Source organism: Bactrocera tryoni, chromosome 5, assembly GCF_016617805.1.
Source record: "Bactrocera tryoni isolate S06 chromosome 5, CSIRO_BtryS06_freeze2, whole genome shotgun sequence".
Taxonomy (NCBI): Eukaryota; Metazoa; Arthropoda; class Insecta; order Diptera; family Tephritidae; genus Bactrocera; species Bactrocera tryoni.
In genome coordinates this window covers 74,529,045-74,546,723 of record NC_052503.1, presented here as the reverse complement: position 1 = coordinate 74,546,723, position 17,679 = coordinate 74,529,045, and the positions used below count along the sequence as shown (strand labels likewise).

The 17,679-nt window shown below is 36.1% G+C and overlaps 3 protein-coding genes and 1 non-coding gene across 9 annotated transcripts in view; 2 read left to right on the top strand and 2 right to left on the bottom strand.

Annotated features, from left to right (window-relative positions):
- Positions 1 to 7,976, bottom strand: part of LOC120776665 — a 33,658-nt gene extending 25,682 nt beyond the window's left edge. For 2 of the 6 annotated variants that reach the window (XR_005705451.1, XM_040107539.1), the window contains exons 1-2: positions 6,411 to 6,677; positions 4,189 to 5,721 (exon numbers count right to left, since the gene is read on the bottom strand). Coding sequence is in view for 5 of the 6 variants with exons in the window: in XM_040107539.1 (XP_039963473.1) it covers positions 4,189 to 4,795 (607 nt within the window). In the remaining variant the exon portion in view is untranslated. Of the gene's footprint in view, positions 1 to 4,188; positions 5,722 to 5,868; positions 5,893 to 6,410; positions 6,678 to 7,916 lie in introns of those variants that run through there. The other 4 variants (XM_040107535.1, XM_040107540.1, XM_040107536.1 and 1 more) reach the window with 3 other exon arrangements.
- Positions 7,977 to 8,376: 400 nt separating this feature from the next.
- Positions 8,377 to 8,448, bottom strand: Trnaw-cca. Its single transcript has one exon. It is a non-coding gene; the product is annotated as a tRNA-Trp (tRNA).
- A 595-nt stretch (positions 8,449 to 9,043) lies between these two features.
- On the top strand, positions 9,044 to 10,937 carry LOC120776670 (lipoyl synthase, mitochondrial). Its single transcript, XM_040107544.1, has 5 exons — positions 9,044 to 9,201; positions 9,266 to 9,640; positions 9,850 to 10,006; positions 10,081 to 10,138; positions 10,198 to 10,937. The coding sequence occupies exons 1-5, from the start codon at positions 9,163 to 9,165 to the stop codon at positions 10,754 to 10,756; spliced, it is 1,188 nt and encodes a 395-aa protein (XP_039963478.1). The 5' UTR covers positions 9,044 to 9,162; the 3' UTR covers positions 10,757 to 10,937.
- Positions 10,938 to 12,329: 1,392 nt separating this feature from the next.
- Positions 12,330 to 14,948, top strand: LOC120776667 (cationic amino acid transporter 4). The gene is given in 2 exon segments (XM_040107542.1): positions 12,330 to 12,831; positions 12,952 to 14,948. Coding segments are annotated over 2 exon segments (2,019 nt in total). The 5' UTR covers positions 12,330 to 12,689; the 3' UTR covers positions 14,829 to 14,948.
- Positions 14,949 to 17,679: the final 2,731 nt, after the last annotated feature.

Below are 17,679 nucleotides of genomic sequence, written 5' to 3'. Positions count from 1 at the left end.
TTAAAAAAATTATTTATAATAATGAAAAATATACAGAAAAATTAGAAAAACTATAAAAACTATAAAAAGAAATATTTAAAACATAAAAAAGTAATTAAAATAAAAAATAATATACAAAAAAACTCCAGACAAAATTAAAAAAAAAATATTTAAAATACATATGTATGAAAAAATATAAAAACCAATATTTCTAATAATGAAAAATATACAGAAAAAATACAAAAACATAAAAAAGTAATTAAAATAAAATATGAAAAAAAAAAAATAAAAACAAATATAAAAAATATTTTAAAAAATATAAAAAAATATTTAAAAAATATAAAAAAACATATTAAAAAAATGAAAAAATAAAAAATTTGTAATAAAAAAATATTATTTATAACTTTTATTTTCAAATTTAATTTTTATTATTTTAAAATTTTAATTTATTTTTAAGTGTTCTTCAACTAATTAATTTTTAGTTTTTACTACGAAAACTGAATTTAATATCTGACAAATCAACGGTATTTCATACATATGTACATATGTATCTTTATTAATTGTAATTTTTTAGATATTATAATTTAGTTACTTAACTGTAATTTTTAGTTAATTGTTTTTTTTTTATTAATTCCAATTTCTTTTTCTCCTTGCAATTTTTTATTAATTAAATATTTTTTTAAAATTAATTATAAATTCTCTATAATAAATGTAATGTTTTTATTGTAATTTTTTTAATAAATTTTGTTTATTATTAATTATAATTTTTTAAAAAATTTTAACTTTGTTATTTTTTGTAGTTGCGTTCATTAACTGTATTTTTTAATTGTAATTTCTTTTTTAATTATTTTAATTAATTATAATTTTTTAGTAATTATAGTTTATTTACTTAACTCTATTTTTTAATTATTTTTTTTTTTATTATTGTAATTCAAATTTCTCTTTCTACTTGCAATTGTTTTTTAATTAAATATTTTTTAAAATTAATTATAATTTCTCTATATTAATTTTTTTAATTGTTGTAATTTTTTTTAAATAAATTATATTTTTTATTAATCATAAATATTTTAATTAATTAAAAACTTTTTGAATAAATTGCAATTTTTTATTAATTGTATTCTTTTGTTAATTTTTTTATAAATTGCAAGTTTTTTATATTTGTATTTTTCTATTACTAGTAATTTTTTAACCAATTTTATATTTTTTGTTTATTGTAAGTTTTTTGAATTGTATTTTTTGTTAATTATAATTTATTAATTGTGATTTTTTTTAATTTAATTTTTTTTAAATAAATTTAATATTTTTTATTAAATGATTTTTTAATAAATAATATTATTTTATTAATTAGGACGTAAGTAAGTAACCAAATTAGTACGACCTTCGCTTCCGATTTATTATAAATAATCGCAATATTAAAGGGCTCGAAAAGGCAGATAATTTTGTGCAAGCAAATGCTTAAATTCATAAAAAAATACGTATTATTTTAAAAAGTCGTACGTGGGCAGGAATACGAATTGTTGAAAATATGAAATTCATATGCAGATGAGCACACACCGACTGTCGATAACCAAATATAGAAAAAAATGTTCTTTATATGCTTTAAATGAATTTTTTGTTCTTATAATATATTTTTTAATTTTAACGCCGTGACAACATGAGTCATGTGTTAGGGTGCGACAGGCCGCACACAGAAATGGTTTACGAAAAATTGCGTCAAGATTGGTTGTGGTAGATAAACACCGACAGATATACGGATTAGCTCAGCTGAATTACAAATGTGAGTGAAAAAAAGCTAGAGCTGCGGTATGGGTGATTCATGTAGTAAGCACTTAGCGCACTGTCAGCTAGCACGACGCAATGGAGTACTTACATACATACATGTGTATATATGTACATACGTACATGCAGGTGTATGTATGTCTGTAAGGGTGTGTGGATATGCGCTCGCATGGATAAATACTCATACTCGCACATTGGAGTGGAGGTAAGTAAACAGAAGTTATAAAAGTAAACAAACACCGTTTGTATGGAAAAATTACAGGCAGTAAGGCCGCTTCTTCACAGGTTTGCTGCGCGCATATGCAAAATATGGCAGTTTTACGTTTATCATAAACACATTTTGATGTGACTGGAGGCATGGAGCACATAACGTTTCAGCGCTAGAATTTTTAGCCAATTGAGGTCTATCGGTCAGCTGTGCACAGCTGAGGGAATAAAATTTTTGCACAAAATTCAAGCGAAAAGTGGGCTAATCAAGCGCTTACAAAATACGAGAAACATATTTCAAAACGCAACCGACATACACACATGCATACATACAATGTACATACTTATGAACGTACTTAACTTACTTTAATGTAAGTATAATGACATTAGCTTTAAAATGTAAAACGAAATTGGTTTTATTAAAATAACAATGAATGAATGAAAAAAGTCAACAAACCGTATTAGGTAATACGCGAATTTGTATGTATGTATGTGTGTGTATGTGCCGTCCAAAGCGACAAGTGCGACGTGAGCGCAATTTGAATGACAATTAACATTTTCAGCATAGCCAATGCAATCAACAGCGGGAACAACAAGCCACGCAAAGCCATAAGTCACCAACAAAATACAACAACAATGAAGTTAACAATGAGCGTAAGCTTAAAATGTTGAAAAAATGCATGGAAATAAAAGCAAAATAGACATATGCACAATCACAGATATATGCATCTGTGTGTGTGTTTGCATGTATGACCATAAAACGCTAATAAAAAGCAGTTCCATAAGATAAAACTGCTTCGCGTGAATGATGTGAAACTGCGGCAGCTCGGATCGAAACTACTGATACTCGAAATATTTTGCAAATACGCACGTATACATATGCATACATATGTACATATAAAATGCACAGTGATCAACGGCAATAGCTTAGAATAGAAGATTTTTAGATCCCAATTTCCAAGCTGAATCTTTATTTCGAGTTGTATATACACCAACTGATCCCTCAGCTTTTGAGATATGTATATGTCTTTTGAGATATATGTCTGAAAATTTACACACGTTTTTTTCGCTCCAAGAAGCTACTCATTTGTCGGAACTGCCGATATCGGACCATTATAGCATACATCTGCCATACAAACTGATCAATCAAAATCCAGCCCATGTATAGAAAACTTTTGTATATAACGAGATATCTTCTCAAAATTTTGCACGGATTACTGTCCAAAGTAACGGTATAATCTCCGAAGAAATTGTTCACATCGGATTACTATAGCGTATAGCTGTCATACAAACTACACCATCAAAATCCAGTCTTTCTATGGAAAACTTTTTTATTTGACAAGATATCTTCCCGAATTTTGGCAGATATTGTTATCCAAAGTAACGGTATAATCTCCGCAAAAAATTATTCAGACCAGACCACTATAGCGTATAGCTGTCATACAAACTACACGATCAAAATCCAGTCTTTGTATGGAAAAGTTTTGAATTTGACAAGATATATTCACCAAAATTGACACGGATTATTGTCCGAGGCAACAGTACATTTTCCGAACAAATTATTCAAATCAGATCAATATAGCATAGAGCTGTCATACAAACTAAACAATCAAAATCCAGAACTTGTATGGAAATCTTTTGTATTTGTTAAGATATCTTCAGCATAGATTATTGTCCAAGGCTAACGGTACAATCTCTATGGAAAATTTTTCATATACTAGCTTCGGTATAACCGAAGTTAACGTTTTTTTTTTTTTCAGTTTAACCACATTTGCAAGCTGTTGATTACATGCGTTGGATATTCATTTCGAGAACTATGAATGAACGCTTTGTAATGATCGGTATTGCTCGTGTTACGGTTGTTCGAGCAGCGTAGCTTAAACAATTTGGATGAGAGTGTATGACCGGCTACAAATCCGGTTCTGTTCTGGCTACGTATACACGAAAGCAGTTTGAATACACATGATTCACGACCGGAAAATAGAAGCGAGCTTTTTTTTTACTGCTTTCGCCTTCAAATTTTGGACACACATACAAAAAAAAAGTTAGCAAAGAGATTTTAGTAAGGTAAATCGATCAAATCTAGACAATAACATATTCAATCGTAGGTACTATGTTCACATGCAGGCGCGCCTTTTGACCCACTGTCACTAAGCGCTTGCTATTGCCGAACGCTAAGGCTATTGTTCAAGTTTCTTTTTTTGTGCTATTTTTTCCACTCACCTTTTTCATTGCAAAGCGGTTTGCCAAAGCAAAATTTTGCATTTGAGTCATCAACCGCCACAGCGAGTCCAACTCCATAACCAGCACCAATAATATCTCTATCGTAAGCGTCAGCATTAGTTGCCAATGCTTGTGTATTGCCAAGATAATGCGAGGATGAGCGGTTTTTTAACTGTTGCAGCTGCGCTTGCTGCTCAATGACATCATCGATCTTCTTCAAATTTTCCGGTGTGGTATCGGTCTTCTCATGCCCGTCCGAAAACGAATCACATTCATAGTCAGTGCAACAATTGCTGGTCGGCGTATCTAACAATTGTTGATCTTGCAATTGCCGTTGTTGTTGCTGCAGCATTGTTTCGCCTAATTTCCGTGGCACATCGCTGTCATACGTTGACGGTGTTGTTGGGCTTTCATAAGGCGAACGATCGATAGTTGCGTGAAAGTTGCGCGTGCCGTCGACATTCTCTGCACCTGCCATTGTGTCTGTAGTTAGCGCGTTTGACGCTAGCGCTGCTGTAGCGTTAGCCACATTTGTGTTATCCATTGTGCCCGTTGTTGTTGCTGTCACTGTGTTATTAGAATCATTTGCGGTTGCGTATGATGTCATGATATTTGCTTAAATATCTACTGACAGGCAACCAGAACACGCAGGTTGTCTTGTTGTTTTATTTTTTTGATATTTTGTTATGCTTTTTGGCAAGTTGAGAGAAAATGCACAGGTACCTATCTCCGGTTCTTTCTACTTGTGGCAAAGTATTAAAATGTGTTCACGCTTACTAAAAAGGTCGTACAATAAATTAATTAATCAACTAGGTGTGTGACGCTGTGTCCGCTTAACTACGCTTCCCTGTGTTATGCTTATTTATATTAATACGTGCGTTCTCCTGAATCTTCCTACTGCTTTGACTATTTTATTTCTTTCGTTTTCGCTCGCTTCCACTTTGTGCGTTCGTTCTTATCACTAGTAGTTACAATAGCAACAAAATAGAAATTTGTTTGGCTTTAGGATGCAAACGTGCGTGTGTGTCGATAAGAGGGGAAGATAGGTGGATGTGAACCGTGTGTTTAGTGTTGGCGATTTGTACGCTCGCTTATGGATTTTTAGGTGCGATTGTATGTGCAGGTGCCGTGGGTGTTACCTCTCTGTGTTTTATATTTTTTACTCTGCTATATGCTAAATTCCTGTTCCTGTTGTTGCCGTTGTTGTCGGCGTTTTCGCAAAGTTCGTTAGCTTTTGACGCTGCGTCGGCGAAAATATTTGTCATCAGACGTGTTTGTTTGCAATGAATTTGATTTTAAAATTCCAAAGCGACACGTCTGACATCGGCCGTTTTCAACTTACTGTCTGCAACATTATTGGCAAATTCTCTCAGTAAGTTTGAAAGATTGATTGGTGTAACAGCCTGAAGAACTCTACACATAAGAAACACACAATGATTGACGTGGAGTATTCTAAGGTGGTGGTTGGGCGTTTGTTTGGTGCTATCCGGTTTGGTTAGTTGGTCGGTCGGTTGATTAACCACGTATCGGCAACTGTAAAGGAAATAAAGCGAAATTAATATATGCGCCGAAACATTAATATACAAATAATAACAACAACAACAACGGTTACAAAGCAGCGGGCGTATGTGTGTTCTTATTTATTATACGAGTTTCGTGTGTGCCAAATTGTCTACATACACTTGTATGGTTGCTTGTGCGTACATATGTATGTTTATAGAAACATACTGTAGTTTCCAATTTTAGCCATACATTTTACAAAAAACACTTCTCACAACTTTATTTGCGTTCGATGAAAATAGAAAATCGAAATTGAATTGAAAATTTTCAAGGTTTCCTCCACTGAGCACTTGTAAGAAAATTTCGTGCTTTCGATTTTATTCAAGTACCTTTTCCACTTTTTTATTTGTTTTGGTTTGTATTACCAAGCAGACAAGAGTGCGTCAATGGCATTGAAGAACTAAATAGGAGACATTACAGAAAAAAAGTAGTCCCTTACAGCATAACACTAAAACACTAATATCAGCTGTGTCAAAAGCGCGTCCACTTTGTTCGTGCACATGTAGAAACGTTCAACGACCAAGGGCGTCAATTCACTGCCTCGGTCTATTTGTGTTACACAAAAAGACAGCAACACACAAACAGATAGCAACAGCAGAAATTATCGAAACTTCTACATTAGACTGTGTTTTGCTTAGATTATAGCCACTTTTTATTTTCACCTTTTTTGCTTTTTATTTGATTTTTTGCATCTTCGCTTTCTGCCTGTTATTTGAATTTCATTCAATTTATCACGCTAATGAACTCTATTCTAACCGCTTTGTGATCTCTATTGTTTCTTAATGCTGTGATATTTGCATTTTTAGTTTCTCATTTCTTTTGCCGAATTTTAGAATTAAGTTAATAGTTTACGGCAAAATACAACTGTCCGCACTCTAGACTTTTATGATGTCCAATCGTCTCTATTAGCAAAAACGCTGAATCCAATTGGTATATACTACCTACAAACTAGTGGTCATAGCCGCTTGAATTGTTTTGGCCAAGTGAGTGCCAATATGACACTGAGTAAATGAAACAAAGAGAGCGCAATTGCGATGTAAAGAGTAAAGGTAGAGTAACCGAATCAGTTGATAGTTTACTGGCGAGTAATTTGTAAAAACAACGGTTCTCGAAAATTTGAAGACATGTTGTATTTGTAAATGTTCATTCAGTTACTATCTTGTGAAAGTACAGCTGCATTATTGGCTGCTTAACTATTTTCAATAATTTTATCAATTTTTAACATTCAAACTCGAATTTCAACCAAAAGTAGTCGCAACCGTTAACGAATACCGTAGAATTCTCCAGCACCAATTTGAGTATCATATATTATATTTGCTCGCACGCACTCAATTCTCTGTGAAACATAAATTCCAATCTGAGTGTACAGGTCCAAGCAATTTGCCGTCATCTACAGCTAATTACCAAATTGTCAATTACATATGGTACATTGTGCTTGTGCCAACTAATGAATGGAATGAATGGATTGCAGAGGCAAATTGTCACTGCATTTACTACTTTCAACTTTGATTACACATAATGAACCGTTTTAACATCCGCTGTTTCTTAGTTTATAAGCACTTTAAATAGCAAAATATCATTGTACGTTTGAAAGAACAGGTGGGTAGGAATTTTCAACGGCATAGCGCACTGCAGGTGCATTTTACACACCAGTGAACACCTCATATGGAAGCCAATTTGCGGTCACACCCTGACGAACAGCAAGACCAATTGCGCTCTCCTATTAGAATTTTAGGCGAATATCATTCGGTATATAATGCGCGAATATGTGTATTTCTTTGTATAACATTTTCTTTTTTAACATGTATGAATATGCACAAAATTGGAAAAGCACATTTGTGTTGAATGCGAAATTGTTACGCCGCTAAATGGTCATTTGTGTAGTTATTCCTTTGTACAGAACTTATTTCTTTCACTCTAACAACAAAACAACACACACTCGATACTCGTGTGAGAACACTCGGCGCTACGCCTGCTGGTGGGCGCTGTATTGGCATTTTCGTTTCTTCTTTTTTTTTGATTCATCGAACGCACAAATTTACACCTCCTTTTTTAATTCACCACGTATTTGAGTTGTATTTATTACTCCGCGTATATTTATTCAAATTGTTTACATATTTATGCAAATTTTTGCATTTATTTCGTTATTATTTACACAAAAAACCTACCGTGAGGAAAAGCGATGTTATCTACCGTTGTCCACACAAAAACTTCCAATTAGACTATTCTGACATACCAAAGAGCGTGAATGTGTCATACGTGCTCAAAGAGCACAGGGTTGCATGTGGTAAAGCGAATTTAAAAATATTTAAAGTCTTGTGATAAGCGAAGTTTTTTTAACAGATTTCAACAAATTTCTTTATTTCTTAAGAAAATTTCAATTTTATTTTGAAAGGCAATATACACTATATTATTTTATGCTTTATTAAATATTTAGAAGAACACGTGCAATAAATTGAAGCAATAGCTGTCAAGCTACCATGAAAAAAGTTGAATGATATTAACTTTGAAATTATTAAAAGCTGCCTGTTATTAAAATTAATTGTAATGTTTAAACTTGCAGTTATATAAAAAAATTGTTAAATATTTCAGACAAACTTAGAAAAAAAAAAACAAAAAATTCCCAGATGACCCCGACGTGATTTGAACACGCAACCTTCTGATCTGGAGTCAGACGCGCTACCGTTGCGCCACGGAGTCTCTTTACTAATAATGGCGCATATAGGTCTACATATATGTAGTTTTAACACATAATACTCTTATTTAAAAGTCAAAAGTTAAAAATGAAGGTATTATAAATTATTTCCGTGTTTATTATTTTTATATCTTATCATACCTCACAATTCGCAATAAATTTTTTTGATATGATGCAAGATCGCAGTAATTGTCACACATTTCACGCTACTTTGTTTAAAAGAGTTAACCAAAAAAAAAAAAATGTTTTATTAAAATAATAATAATAATTTAAACTAAATAAAAAACAGTAATGTATGCGAATTCGGACCTGAGACTAATTGAAATATTAATGTTGTGCAAAGAAACACTTTTTTCTTATTATGAATTGGTGTAGAGCATATAAACGAAACTTCCTGTCAAAAGTACAAAGTAAACAAATTTAATTGAATTAAATGTATCCATACTATTTTTTTTTTAAGAAAATTACATCTTTTGTAAACATTGTTTTTAACGTCATCTAGCGGCGCCTAGCAAATAATAATTTAATTTAACAGTTTGAGAGCTTTGTCAATTGTCAAAACAATAAAGAGCGTACGTTCTCTGCTAAATCTCATTGTTGTCAAAATCAGCTGTTAAATATTGTCGTTCCGCAGATTGTTATTTAATTCATACGCATAGATTTTGGAAAATTTTACACGCAGTATCACGCACTTAAACGAATATATAGTACATGGCAAAATGCTACGACAATGCGTGCCTAAATCACCAGTAAGGGTGGTAAGTAAACTAAAATATTCCAATCAGTTGACAAATTTTATAATATTAATTTCATCATACACAGCACACTAGCGCTCGCGGTATACTAAGGGGTGCTGCAACGAATGCACCTGCCACAGCAGCAAAGGAAAAACTCGAAGAAATACGTGGACGTTTGGAGAAGGGGCCAAACTTTCAAGATTTTGTGCAAAATCCAGAGTATACACGCGAAGAATGGACTGCTTACGAGGGAAAATTGCGGCGAGAGAAAGGTGAAAACGAACGCTTACGGCTACCACCTTGGTTGAAGACCACTATACCCATGGGTAAAAATTTTGCCAAGATCAAGACACAGTTGCGTGAATTGAAGCTAGCTACAGTGTGTGAGGAAGCGCGGTGTCCAAATATCGGCGAATGTTGGGGTGGTGGAGAACATGGCACACAGACAGCAACTATTATGGTAAGTCGGAGCACATATGTTGTATAGAGCATAAGTAGTTAAATATGGATTTGATTTCTTTTAAATTTTTTATATCATGAGAGTAGTGCTTTGTTGACCTTTACTGATAAGCTGTCAAGCATTTTTTGTAGTTGTATGTTTACACTATTTGCACACATACATACATGCTTACATATTTATATTGAAATATGCTTATCTTATTGTCACAGCTGATGGGTGACACATGCACGCGTGGTTGTCGCTTCTGCTCTGTCAAAACTGCCCGCAAACCACCACCATTGGACCCCGCTGAGCCGGTAAATACCGCTAAAGCTATTGCCTCCTGGGGCTTAGATTACATTGTGCTCACGTCGGTTGATCGAGATGGTATGTTGAAGATGTCTTTTTTTATATATATGTTTTGATTATTTTATGAAAACAATGAAAATATTTGCGTCCAGATTTACCCGATGGCGGTTCAAATCATATCGCCGAAACTGTGCGCGAAATCAAAGCGCGGTAAGTCATACCCAAATTTGTTTTATTTTTGTATAATATTCATAATTTTTAACTTTTAGCAATCCAAACATTTTCGTCGAATGCTTGGTGCCTGACTTTCGTGGCGATTTGACATGTGTCGAGACTATAGCCAACAGCGGTCTGGATGTGTATGCGCACAATATTGAAACTGTCGAGAAGTTAACACCATTTGTGCGTGATCGCCGCGCACATTATCGCCAAACATTGGCTGTGCTGCAGCAAGCAAAGCAGTTCAACCCGAAGCTCGTGACAAAGAGCTCTATTATGCTCGGTCTGGGCGAAACAGATGCTGAAATCGAGCAAACTATGCTGGATCTGCGTGAAGCAGGTGTGGAATGTCTCACGCTCGGTCAGTACATGCAACCCACAAATAGGCATTTAAAAGTTATCGAATATGTAACGCCTGAAAAATTCAAACACTGGGAGCAACGCGGCAATGAATTGGGCTTCTTGTATACTGCCAGTGGACCGTTGGTACGCAGCTCATACAAAGCTGGCGAATTTTTCATAACAAGCATACTAAAGAGTCGTCAAGCGCAAGCAGATGGAGCGCAAACAAAGCAAGCAGATGCAGCGCAAAACACACAGGAGCAGTAATTGGTTATCTTTGTTGTAGTGGAAAATAGTTATAACATTGGCCATAAGTGAAATATTTGCAATTGACATATGCAAGTGCTGATTTTGCAGAAGTTGTTTATAATTGGAAGTAGTTAATGAGTATGCTTTTTTGAATTATGATTCAAATTCTTGTGTGTAAATATATTATTTTAAACTATTATCGTTTTGCTGCTTGATAATATCTTGTTAAAGTGATATACATATGTGCGTACTCAATTAGTTTGTAGTAAAATATATACACGCTTTTTAAAGAAAAAATGTAATTTTCTTTGCTATTTCCGATTCTTTATATGTATGTATGTGTAAAACAAGTAAAAACTTTAACTTCTGCTACGTGGAAGTTATAATACCCTGATTTTGTGCGTTCAGTTTGTAAGACGGCTATATGTTATAGTTGTCCGATCTGAGCAATATGTTCGGAGATTTTAGCGTTAGCTTTGAAAAAACTGTATGCCCAATTTCGTGACATTAACTTGTCAAATATAAAAGTTTTGCATACGAGGTCTTGATTTTAATTGGCCAGTTTGTATGGCAGCTATATCATATAGTGGTCCGAATTGAACCAAATCGTGTGGGATTGTAGTGATCCTTTTCACAAAACTTTATGCCAAATTTCGTGTAGATAACTCGTCAAATAAAAAAGTTTTCCATACAAGGTCTTGATTTTAACCGGACAGTGTGTATGGCAGCTATATCATATAGTGGTCCGAATTGAACAAAATCGTGTGAGATTGTAGCGATCCCTTTCACAAAATTTTATGCCAAATTTCGTGTCGATATCTCCTCAAATATAAAAATTTTCCATACAAAGACTACAAATTTGATCGTTCAGTTTGTATGGCAGCTATATGCTATAGTGAGCCGATATCGACGATTGCGACAGATGAGTAGCTTCTTGAAGAGAAAAGCACGTGTGCAAAAATTCAAAACGATAACACAAAAACTGCCCATTATTTCGCTTATATACAGATGGACAACCAGATAGTAGCAAACTGAATATACCCTCTTCGGCGTATAAATATACCACAACACATAATCGCATTAAAGTCGAAGCGTGTAAAATCTATGAGCTTGCCACACAAAGCTCCATCTACTTGCATTAATTTCTACGGTCACTTAGCAGCGCGAAAATGCTGCTGTATTGGTAAGTGCACTTACGAGGTTCAAGTTCATGCAACAACACCAACAAATGCAATAGAATTAGCACAAAAGCGATTGCTTCGCAGTCTCATTTCCACGCTTCCGTCCGTCCGTCTGTGTGCTTAGGCATGTAAAGTTGGCGGCATTGTTGCTTGTTGGCTATGGCACCTCAACAAGTGTCCGTTTTTACAACAACAACAACAAGCAGCAACTTTCAGTGCTGCGCTCACGTCAGCAGAAGTAAACAAAGTTTCATTTTACATGGCCATTACATGCCGCTGGCCGCCCCGCATTCAACTGCCGCTGCAGCTGTTAATGGATTTTTCGCGCATGCGCCGCAGCCAAAGGCATTTAATCGCATTTTCCTTCGTGCGAAATTTTCTCACAATCCCACTGACATTTGTGAGTCAATTGTCAGTTGTGAAAATTGCTGCAGCAGCTGCCGCTCCGCAGTATAAAGTGTGATATTTGCTCTATATTTTCAAAAAAAAAGCTGAAGAAATTGTTCAAAATATTATAAATAATTTGTGAAAATATTATTTTCCGCGTTAAAAGTGCTTGGGATTGGGTAAAACGTCGGCAAGCAGGCTACAGCGCAATTCCAGCCTAAAAGTATGCAACGTTGCTGCGACTGCGACATATGTTAAGTAGTAACAGTGCAGTTTTGCATAACCCAAAGGGATAGCTGTCCACCGGTGCACACGCACTCAACTTTCAACACTTGCCACTGGTTAGTGCGTTGCCAGCTGCTGGCCTCGCGTACCTCGTCAATATGCCCAGCACACGTCGCATTATACTCGGGCACGTTATGTCCGGTTTATGCTCCAAGATGAACCGCACCAAGCCAGTGCCTGCGGATGTCATGGAGACGCCACTGAAGCGCTGTCTGAACACCTTCGACATCACGCTGTTGGGTGAGTATCGAAAGCACTACGTAGGGAGTCAAGGGAAATAGTGTCTTCATACGATTTTGTTAAAAAATATGCCCGCTGATCTGCGTCGCACTCATATATTCACTCTTTTACGGTTTTCAGGCATCGGTCACATGGTTGGCGCCGGCATTTATGTGCTCACCGGCACCGTGGCAAAAGATATGGCCGGTCCCGGCATAATACTGTCCTTCATCTTGGCCAGTTTCGTTTCACTGTTGGCGGCGCTGTGTTATGCGGAGTTCGGCACGCGCGTACCCAAAGCGGGCTCCGCCTATGTCTACACCTACATCTCGATTGGTGAGTTTTGGGCCTTTGTCATCGGCTGGAATATACTATTGGAGCATATGTTGGGCGCAGCTTCGGTGGCGCGTGCCTGGAGCGGCTATGTGGACTCCATGTTGGACGGTTGGATTGGTAATACGACGCTGGCCATAACCGGTGAGCTGCACGAGCAATTGTTTGCACGTTATCCGGATGTGCTGGCATTTCTGGTGTGTCTGGTTTATGCTGCTGCCTTGGGTATCGGCGTTAAGGCCACGGCCGTTTTCAATAGCTTGTTGACTACTGTGAATATTGCCGTTATGATTTTGGTGATCGGTGTGGGTTTCTGATATGCAGATACCAAGAACTGGTCGGAGGCGGAGGGTGGTTTTCTGCCATACGGCGTTGGTGGTGTTATTGCTGGTGCGGCCACTTGTTTCTATGCCTTCGTGGGTTTCGACTCGATAGCCACGTCGTCGGAGGAGGCCAAGAACCCGTCTGTATCCATACCTATAGCAACATTACTGTCGCTCAGCGCTGTGACAGTCGGTTACATATTGGTGTCCGCGGCGCTTACGCTTATGATACCGATACGTGAAATCAACCCGGCTGCTTCGCTGCCCGAAGCTTTTGGACAAATGAATCTCTATTGGGCCAAGTATGTGATCTCGATTGGCGCGCTCTGCGGCATGACGACCACACTGTTGGGTTCGTTATTCGCTTTGCCACGTTGCATGTACGCTATGGCCACGGATGGCTTGCTCTTCAGCTGCTTTGGACGCATCAATACCACCACGCAAGTGCCCGTGCTCAATCTGGTGGTTTCCGGCTTTCTAAGCGCCATACTAGCGCTGCTTTTCGATTTGGAGAAGCTCGTGGAGTTCATGTCGATTGGCACGCTACTTGCCTACACCATCGTCTCCGCCAGCGTTATTATACTGCGTTATCGTCCGCTGGCCAGCCAGGAGCATGCCATCTACGCGCCCGACACACCCGACGAGGATGATGAGGACAACACCTCACAGTCCAGCATCGATACAGCCTCACCTACGAGTGATCTGATCGAGTGCGCGCTCGCCGGACGCCTCAAACCACAATTCCGTTGGCTCGAACCACTGCTCGGCCGCTTCGAACCCGGCGCAGCAGTATCCGCTGCCGTGCTACTCTTTGCCGTGCTTAGCTTTGCGATTTGCTTCCAGCTCGAGGTATCCTGGTCGGAACTGTACACCGGTACTTGGTGGGCGCTCCTGCTATACGGTTTTATGATATTCATAGCAGGCGCTTGCGTTGCCGTCATTGCGGTACATCATCAGAACACGCGCGGTCTGAACTTCAAAGTGCCCCTGGTGCCCTTCGTGCCGGCGCTAAGCATCTTCTGCAACATTGTGCTGATGGTGCATTTGAGCGCGCTCACCTGGCTGCGTTTCTTCATCTGGGTCGCGGTCGGCATGCTGATCTACTTCCTATACGGCATACATCACAGCAAGGAGGGTGAGGTGTGCTCTTCCTATTCCATGTTAATGACCTCAACGGAGGCGGGCAAGTCGCATTGGGGCTCCACGGGCGGCGGTTTCACCATCAGCTTGAGCGGCAGTGGCGGCGCCGGCGTAATTAAGCGTACGGTGCTGCAGCGTTTCATTGGCAGAAAAATGGACGACAAGAAGCCGATTGTGGAGGAGGAGGATGTGGATGAAGTGGACGACGAGGGTCATACGTAAGCAACAGGCGGTAGAAGAAGTGCCAAGCAACAAGTAACTTGTATGATTTTTCATTTTACTTTTACGATGAAATTTGGGTTTAGATTTTTTTTTCAAGCATTTAATGTGGCGCACAAGTATTTTATTATTATTTTGTATTTTGTTAGTAAAGTCAGGCTTAGAATTTTTTAAATGTGTCAGCAACGTTTTCTGTTTTGTTTTTTGTTTTTCCGATTGAGGGAGCGCCAAATCAAAAGCGTTAAGTATGACTTTGTCTACTTTATGCCTTTCTTTGTTGCTTACTCAAGCGCTAGGCAGCGCTCAATTGCCCAGTGGCATGAGTCATGCGTCCAGCTCCATGCAAGCACAGACGTGTTTAATTAGTATTTCGTTTTTCATACGAAAGTCTCGATAAAATTTGTCAATTCGCGCAATTCGTCATTATTTGGTAAGCTTGCAGTCGGCGTAGCGCGGTTCTGTGACGAAATATTTGATAAAAATATTGAAATGTTTAAGCATAAAACTCTAGCGACCAGCCAGTTAGAGCTTTATGCATTATACATACATATATAGACACTAGGGTGGTTAAAAAATGAATATCTTTTTCAGTTTGTGCTTTGAAAAATGCTTCCTAGATGCCTCTAAAAAAGTCTCGCCAAGTACCACCGCCTTGTAGTTTTCTATTTTTTATACCCTAAACAGGGTATATTAAGTTTGCCATGAAGTTTATGAAACCCAGAAGGAAACGTTAGAGACCCTAAAAAATATATATCTAACTGATTAGAGTGACGAGCTGAGCCGATTTAACCATGTTCGTCTATCTGTCCGCGAAATAATCCTTTAGTTTCTAAGTCCCTCAGTTTTTGAGATATCGCTCTGAATTTTTGCACAAATTCTTTTCTTCACAAGAAGCTACTCATTTGTTGGAGCGGCCGATGTCTGTCTACTATAACATATAGCTGCCATACAAATTGAGCGATCGGATTCAAGTATTTGTATAGGAAACTTTTTCATTTGAAGAGATGTCTGCAAAAAAATTTACGTGGGTCACTGTTCAAGGCTATTATGTAAACTGCGAAGAAATTGTTCAGATCAGATGACTATAACATATAGCTGCCATACAAACTGCGCAATAGAAATCAAGTGATTGTATGGCGAACTTTTTCATTTAGCGTGATATCTTGAAAAAAATTTTCATGACTTATTTTCTACGGAAAATATGTAACCTCCAAAGAAATTGTACAGATCGGATAGCTATAGCAGGATTTTTTTGATATTTGCATTTGTGAGGGGTATTATAGCTTCGGTGCAACCGAAGTTAGCTTTTTTCTTGTTTATTTTTTCATATTATGAGTTTATTTATAACGGTGCATCAGTTCAATTCAAATCTCGCTCGAGCTACTTGAAAAAATATTTCGTTTCATAGTTTTTGTAGGCAGTTGAATGCTCTACAAAAAGGTCTTTTACGACTTTTTCGTAAAATTACCCGAAGAGAAGTCTAAGGATTTATTTTTCAAAGAAAAAAAATTTTTTTTTTGGCTCACCCTAATACACAATCACATACATACATACGAATATACTATATGTATATACATATACACATACATTTCCTTTTTAATGCGTTGGAGTAGTATTCAAAAAGTATTGAAAAAAATATATTTCAAAATGTTAATTTTTGACTTGTTGCATTTAAAATAATTTAACTCAAAAATATTTCGTTTCATAGTTTTTGTAGGCAGTTAATGCTCTATGAAAAGGCCTTTTACGATTTTTTAAGCGCAGAGACTTTCATAGGGGGGTCTGGGAACATATTTTTCAAACAAAAAAAATTATTTTTTAGGCTCACCCTAATAATCAGAATTCAAAATCAATTGAAAAAAATATATTTGAAAATGTTAATTTTTGACTTCTTGCATTTAAAATCACTTAACTCAAAATAGCATGTAATTAAAAGTAAAAAAAATATTTCGTTTTGCAGCATTAGCAGCTCTTCTTTATAGTCAAATTATTAAATACTATATATGTATGTTGTTACAAACATATTTTTTAATATTTATTAACATTTTCTAATATTTTTTCAACCAAAAAATAAAAAAAAAAAATCATGAAAAGAAAACATATTTTATGCAGCCAAAAGAACTAACTAAAAATTAAGATTTTAAACCGAACTTTATTTAGAATTTCATGTCTATAGAATTTGTGTAATACATGCATACAAATATATTTTCTATATATATTTAATCGATATTATTGTGCATAAGACAAATATTGATTGATAATAAAAAATACACTGCGTGTTGAGGCGAAAAACTTGCGTGATTAGCTGAGAGACAAGCACAACAGCACGATAATAACAAAAAGACAGAAGAGAAAATGAAATTTTCCAACAAAATAGAAAATTAATAAAATAAAAGGCATACTTTAAGGCGTTGGCGCATACAACACTCAGCTCTCCTCCGTCTCCAAGCAAATCAACAACATTTTTGTCTCTTTCTAGTCACGCATAAGAGAGTAGTGCGTAACAAAACAATTAAATAATCAATTAACACAAATATCTATATATACATATGTACATATAGTACTTATACATATGTATATACAAGTATGTATATATACATTTATATATATATATGTTAATGCACACTTAATTGAAATGTTAATATTTAAACGTACCAAATTACCTGCAAATATATACATACATACATATTATATGGATAAATGCATCAAATATTTAGCTAAATGTATAATTGTTAGACAGTATTAATTGGTTTCTTTGTTTGTTTTTGTGAAATTGGAAGAACAAATGTAACCAGCAGCAATTACTAAATTATAATATAATATAATAATACAAACGCACATACATTTATAGATG

Coding starts and splice junctions, on each gene's coding strand:
- LOC120776670 (XM_040107544.1), top strand. CDS start 9,163: ATGCTACGACAATGCGTGCCTAAATCACCAGTAAGGGTG. Junction 9,641..9,849: donor CACAGACAGCAACTATTATG/GTAAGTCGGAGC, acceptor TTATTGTCACAG/CTGATGGGTGACACATGCAC. Junction 10,139..10,197: donor GTGCGCGAAATCAAAGCGCG/GTAAGTCATACC, acceptor TTTAACTTTTAG/CAATCCAAACATTTTCGTCG.